Here is a 7,221-nt window from a genome sequence, read left to right on the forward strand (position 1 = left end):
GTCATTTCCGGTGCCACCAGGCCCCAGTGGGGTGCTGCGAATTCTCTTTCAATCCTCACAGTGACATTTGCTTTCTGCCATCCATTGGATGGCATGTCTTTACCTCTCAGCTGTGAGGACCATCCTTCCTCGGGTGACAAGCTCTCTCCTGTAGTTCCACAGCATTTGTCCTCACATGCTCTGGGCTCCCATCCTCTCTTCTTCTGGGCATCTGAGATGTGCATGCTCAGCACCACCAGCCCATTGAGAAAGATGGGAGAGTGGAAGCAGTCAGGTGAGGCAGATGAAGAGGCCAACATGGGACCAGACAGCCCTGAGTTTGGCTCCATCATCTACTAGTTGAGAGGTTGACAGCTCACCTCATCTCTCTTCATCTGCTTCCTCACCTGTAAATGAGTGATGGCAGTACCTGCCTCATAAGTTACTGTGAGGATAAAATGAGCTAATGTGCATACAGCAAGCACTCGATAAATGTTAGCTACTATCATCATTATAATGATGATACTATTGTTTCCGGCTGTCATTTTCACATCTAGGAACCTCTGTATCCCCATAAAGCCCTGTTTCCACACTCTCACATTAACATTCCTTTTCCTCTTGCAGTGAAAGTGATGTCAAGCAACTCTGGCTGCAGCTGAAGAAGGATGAACCTCACTTACTGTCCAACTTCGAGGATTTCCTGGCCAGAATCTTCTCCCAGCTCCAAGAGGCTCATGAGGAGAAGAACGAACTGGAGTGCGCCCTGAAAAAGTGGGTACCTTCAGTTGCTCTCTGTACATATGTATGAAAAACAACATGAAGTGCACTTTCCCTTATATTCTATGACACCTCCTTATCACCAGCTGGCCCCATAGCTGGCATTTCGTGTGTGTGTGTGTGTGTGTGTTTAAGCCCTCACTCACATTTTTTAGGCCCTCACCATGCACTAGGCACTATTCTAAATACTTTAGATACACTCGCTTATTTGGAGTACTTATTATTATTGATGTTTACAGATGAGGAAACTGAGGGACCGAAAGGTTAAGTGACATGCCCCAGAACACACAGCTCATAAGTGGCAGAACCAGGATTCAGAGGGAGACAGCCTGGCAACTGAGACCAGTTGGAAAACCTACCTCTAAACAAGAAGGCCCCAGCATACTGGACCTACCCCCCATCTTTAGACTGGTCCTCGGTCCACTGAATTTTCCCCTCTCCTGACCACTCTCTCCCATCATAACCTCACATCTTTCCTGCTGCCCTCTTTGCCCCTAGGACCTCTCCAGGTAACTAGTGATTTCTAGGATTCTTGCTTTGCCTAGAGGAGACAGACCAGGCCAGGTGAACACCAACAGCTGAAGAAGCAGCTCAGGAATCTAATGGGAGGCAGTCAGGCACCTGTGGGAAGGGGAACAGTGTGGTGATGCCCATCTGCCTGTGGAAATGAGTGCACCACTGGGGTGCTGAGCTTGTCCAGAGCCACTGAATGTACAATCCAGCAAACAGCTCGTGTGTTGTGAAACCTGGTGTAATTAATTCATAATCTTGAAAGTGCAGCCAAAATGCAAGGCTGGTTTTGGGTAGAGCTCAGAAGATGCTAAAGTGGTCCTCCCTCATGCCCCTGCCACACACTCTTGTCCCCACCAGAGATCCACTTATATTCCACAGGAATCCTTAACAGTGCCGACACAGATCATACACCCCTCTGGGTGAATGCTTCCTGGCATCCATTCCCCGGCACTGCCTCCTGGGGGCCGCATTCCAGAGTCTGTGCAGACATGGCCTTAGTGAAAGCACGTGAGCCCCTAATTTAAAAAGAGATCGCCATGTGGCTTTGTAGATCAACTGTCCACACATTACCCTGCTCGCCTTTGCATCTGTGCCTCCTCAACATTAACTTTAAAACTTGTTGAGGGCCACTGGGTATACACAGGTCTGGAAAACAGGACCTTTAAGACACTGAGTTATGAGCAAGTTGTGAACAAGTTGTGCTGGACGGAACATGATTTGGCTAGGGAATGTTACAGGTATTCTGGGAGAGGCCCCCCAAGGCTCAGAGGACAGAAGTATCGAGGGTACACTTCTATGTAGTCTTTACCTGATTAAGCTATGAACCAGACAGAGCCAAGTTTGAATATTGGCTCTGCCATTTACTAGCTGTGTGACTTAGGCCAAATTACTTAACCTCTTGAGTCTCAGCTTCCTTATCTGTAAGATTGAGATGATAATAGTGTCCATCTCATAGAGTTGTGATAATATATGTAAGCATTCACATATATTATTACAAGTGCTGATACATAAGTATTCAATGAATATTATACTAATTATTATTATTGTTTAAAATGTTTATCAGTCTTAGATGATTTGCTGTGTTGAAATGCAGAGTTTGAGCCTTGATATAATCATAAGTTTATGGATGAAGTTTACAGATCTCTTTACCCTTCCAGACAGCATGGTGTAGAGCCTTGCTACTCAAAGTGTGTTCCATGGACCAGCAGCACTGGTATCACCTGGAAACTTCTTAGGAATGCAGAATCTCAGACCTTGTCCAAGCCCTACTGAATCTGCATTTTTAACGAGGTGTCTAGTGCTTTATGTGTGGATTTGAGAAATGGGGGGCTGGGAATCAAGAGCTCTGGGTTCGAGATGTGTGTGGCTCTGCAACCAGCTAGCTCTGAGATCTTGCTCAAGTCTCTTGGCCTCTCTGAGCCTTGGTTTTCCCATCTGTAAATTGAGGGGGCTTGATTAGTTTCTGACTCTCGGCACCTCCCAACTTCCCTCTGACCCCAGATTGATCACCGTGAGGAGCCACAGCAAAAGTCAAGTGGCACCTCCCCAAGAGAGGAGGGTACCCCTGTTCTCTGTGGAGGTGAAGGTAATCACAGTCTGAATAGATAGGCAGTGACCTAGCCCATGGCCTGGAATCTTATCTGCAGGATGTTGCTGTGCTGGCCTATACTCCTGCAGAGAGAGACCATGCTCTTGACGTGCAGAGGAGCCTCTTAGCCCTTACATTCATCTTAGAGTGGCCCCTGTTTGTGTTTTTGCTCTAATTAAGTGATTGCTTACAAAGTTCTTGAGATGAAAGTCAAGGTCACTCTTGGCTGCATGTGTAAAACTAGCTCGTCCAAAGGTTCCAGCCCTCCATGCCCATTGTCTATTGATATCCCTGCCAGGTACACCTGCCCTGGGGAGCTGATGAAGGCCTACTTTTGGCTGGGAAGCTCTGGTGGGATTGGAGATTCACTGAGCTCTCTGGCCAGTCCCATTCCAGGGATGTTTTCTGTATGTAGAATGAGATCACTGCAGGCTATAGTGAGCAGAGAGCTGCAACAGGACAGGAGAACCTGAGCTCTTGCCCAGGCACTGCCATGGACCATCTCTGTGAGCTCAGGCAACTTGCTTTACCTCTCTGTGCATTAATTTCTTTATGTTAACGTGACAGAATGGGATTGGTGTTTTTCCAAGTTTTTGTGATTGTGAGTCACTGAAAGAAATGCACTTGACTTTGCAACTTTCATGCACTTATATGTTCGTTTAACTGAAACAAAAGCTTTGTGAAATGGTGCTCACCCTTAGTATATGTGACATGCTTTGATCTTTCTATTAGAGTCTCTTTCATTCTCTTGTCTTCAAGACAAAAAAAAAAAGTCTGGTCACATCCCACTTCTGGTCTATGACTAGTCCAGATGATCTATAAGGGCCCTTAAATTCAGCAGTCAAACAGGAGACCGGAATCCCTGTCAGCGCTGAGCTGATCAAGAAGGGAAGGTTTTGGTGGTGAGACGTCCAGTTGAAAGAATGCACGAGGAGCTGACATGAGAATGAAACAGCAGGTACCAACTTTATATTGCTGGGGGCATGTATTTCTGTGCTAGGGGACTGCATGGGCTTTATATATGTCAGAGAACAATAGTGTCACACATGCGTAATAAACAATAAGTTGAATAATACTTGCATAAGTTAGGTGCAGGCACCCTCCTACATTAATGTAACATTTTAAATCTGGAGTCCTATCCCTAGCCACAAGCTTGGATCACAGCCAGACCTGGGACCCATACTCTACCCCTACAGGGTTGCAGCACGGGATCTGGCCTGGAGGGAGCTACTTGGGCCCACAATCCACAACAACAATATAAAGAACAACAAAATACTAGTAGGCTACAGGATGCAAGGGCTAAGACAGCTACTGTCCACCACCAGGAGGACCCCAAGGAATTCCACCAAGTTCTCAAGGGGTCTTCTCCCAGGGTATGGATGGCTTGGACTCCAGCATCCATTTCCTGGAGAGCTGCCTGTGCCTGCTCGGCATGATCAGGAATGTAGACACAGCATTCTACATAGAGTAGGGCACAGATGACACCCTGGACAGCAGTTAGGAGGTCAAGGGCCATGCAGTTTTGTAGAACTACTTTCCACATTTGCGTGGTTTCATCCATTAAAAGGGTTATAGCCTGATGCGTAGCATTCAATGCCTATGCAGTGTGCTGGGCTAAAGCTTCTACCTGCAATTCTCCATCTATGGATCCCACCCCTGGAATGAATAACGCCAGGGGGGAGAACCACCATGCCGCCTGTTTCTGCCAGTGCCAGTGGGGATATACAGGATCCCAATTATGAGGCAATTGGAGTAGGTGGGTAATATACATCCAGCTAAATAGGGACGTCCCCAGGTACAATGGCTGGTCCAATCAGTGGGCAAGTAGGGCCAGCCGTAGTGTCCGCAGTCCCAGAGATACCCTGCAGGTAGCCAGTCAGTAGGTTCTGTGCCAACATAACATTGCCCATTCCACCAGACCTTGGAAATATTAGCAAGGGTGGTGTTAGCACACAGCTCAGGTGGTAGCCACCCCATGACACGGTTGGGCACAGACCTTACTCGCTCTATGCAGTGAGGGGCCTGCTCCCACAATTCCACATGTTCTCCCGTCAGCCATCCCGCCAGCCATCCATTGGAAATAGCATAGTCTATGAAGGGTAGAGAGTTGCGATGATCACAGCGGAGCAGCATTTCCATGGGCTCGCCGTTACTGGTCCCATTCAGGTGTGATGTTCCAGGTGCACAGCCACGTCCAATTCTCAGCCGTAGCCGAAGTAATGTGCCACGGCAGTGCCTCGGCCACTTCCACTGGTAGTTCAGTACACACCCAGCAGTGGGAAGCATTATGGACAGCAGCAAACACATGAGCCCAGTACGTGACACTGTTTCCTTTTGTCAGCCTGGGCAATAGGATAGAGCAGACAAAGGGACCATTAGGGGCAAGTCCCATCCTTCCGGGAGGACGCAGGCCACCTGCCCATCTGGAGATAGAAGGGTGGCTGGGAGAGGAGCTGCCCCTGGCCTGTGGTACCAGTTTCTCCGAAGGTAGCAGGCCAGGGGGTCTCCACCGGCATCACAGTATAGAGAGGAACAGGCCAGAGGCTAAGGACAAAACTCTCTGTTAACAGTGAACCCTCTGCCTTCATTGGGAGTGACACTTGCAAGGGCGTGGGCCAAATGCAAATCCAGGCTTTACCCGCAGCTCATTGCATAAGCTCTGTCCCCAGGGCTCCACCAGGGCCAACCACGGCTCTTTTGTTACCTGTATAGTGCAGGGTCATGACCAAATGACCTGTTTACCTGTTGCCAAAGGTTCTGGGACTGGCAAGAGTAAAGCTCCCTGGTAGGCCTGGGGCAAGAGCTGTTTAGCAGCGGTGCCTGGGCACACTTTGATAGCCCATAGCAAGCCCACTACAGCCCTGTCAAGGGGAGACAACCCCATTCGCCAGGGCTGCTCATTCAGAAGGCGTATAGCCTGTGGGAGGTTTATATACCAACGGTGCCAGCCTGTGCCCAAGGCGCGCAGTTTGTCCTTCAGCAAGCCGTTGAACTGTTCTACCATTCCAGTTGCCTGTGGGCGATAGGAACATGTAATTGCCACCGTCATTGGTGCGAGTCCAGGTCTGCACCTCCTGTCCGGTAAAATGAGTGACTCTGTCACTGGTGATTAATAAGGGCCAGCCATAGGCTGCTGCAAGGTGCTCCAAAGCGGTCACAGTATAGCGTTGATTAGCAGCTGCCACCAGCCATGCAAACCCTAGACCAGTAGCCATGTCCACACCTATGAACTCATAGCAGTGTCCCTGGTCTGTGGGCAAAGGCCCTATGTAGTCCACTTGCCATTCCTGGAGCAGCTTAGCCCCGTGGGGTACTCTTTACCACCCCTGGGGTACTCTTTACCCCCCGTCTCTCTGGGTGCTGCTCAGCACACCGGGGGCATTGTGATATTGCAACTTGTGTTTGTTCCCGGGTCAGTGATAGCCCCCATCGCTTCGCTGTCCATGGTACGGGCCCCTACATGCCCCAGATTTTGGTGGAGCCAGGAGCCAATGTCCACTGGAACTGGTGGTACATGGATAGAGTGGACTTGTGCCAGCACATCAGCTGCATCATTGCCCAGGGCCTGTAACAGCTGATGGCCAGGGATATGGTATATAGTGGCTCCCTGTTGAAGAACCCACTTCCAGAGGTCTTCCCACACCCCTGGTCCCATAAGGGACAGTAGCCTATCATCCACTCCTGGGCAGCCCACCAGGGCAGCCACAGAGTTAGACTTCGATACACAGCCTAGTTGTCAGTGCAGACATGCACTGGGCCAGTTTCATTCATGAGGACCAGCCATGCAGTGTGAAGCTCCGCCCATTGGCTGGATTGCCCAGCACCAGTCTCATACCACAGGGTTTCTGTAGGTGTCTGTAATGCCATGGCAGCTCACGTCAGAGGTTGCCTGTGGCATGAGCCATCGGTGTACCAGGTGTCCTCAAGGATGGGAGCCCGACCCTCTATATAGGGACTTGGTACGTCCCCTGTCTCAGCAGGTTCTGCCAGGAGCTCTGCTTGAAACTGCACCAGTCCCAATAGGGAGTGCTGTTGACCTGACAGGGGGCTCACAGAAAACTGTGTCTGCTGTTCCAGGTATGCCCCTCACTTGGTCAGTGTAGGGGTCTGTGCAATTCCCATATAGGGAGACTTCACCCAAGACCGTAGCTACCCTCCATGGGGTACATGGATTGCATGGTTACGGGATTAGGGCCAGTGATGGCCTCACTGGCTAGAAGGGTGGTATATATGGCAGCCAGTTGCTTCTCTATCAGATAATACCGCGCCTCTCTATAACTGGGACCAGAAGCCTCTTGGCACCTTCTGGGAACTGTGCTTCTGCCATAAGCCCCATCCAAACCCTGCATCATCCACCTGCCCCA

At 49.8% G+C, this 7,221-nt stretch overlaps 1 protein-coding gene across 7 annotated transcripts in view; it reads left to right on the forward strand.

Annotated features, from left to right (window-relative positions):
- The window catches only part of CRACR2A (calcium release activated channel regulator 2A), a 137,018-nt gene that overhangs the window by 63,813 nt on the left and 65,984 nt on the right, over positions 1-7,221 (forward strand). For all 7 annotated transcript variants that reach the window (XR_001517948.2, XM_015598496.2, XM_015598498.2 and 4 more), the window contains one exon: positions 604-750. Coding sequence is in view for 6 of the 7 variants with exons in the window: in XM_015598496.2 (XP_015453982.1) it covers positions 604-750 (147 nt within the window). In the remaining variant the exon portion in view is untranslated. The remainder of the gene's footprint in view (positions 1-603; positions 751-7,221) is intronic.

Source organism: Pteropus alecto, unplaced genomic scaffold, assembly GCF_000325575.1.
Source record: "Pteropus alecto unplaced genomic scaffold, ASM32557v1 scaffold76, whole genome shotgun sequence".
Lineage (NCBI taxonomy): Eukaryota > Metazoa > Chordata > Mammalia > Chiroptera > Pteropodidae > Pteropus > Pteropus alecto.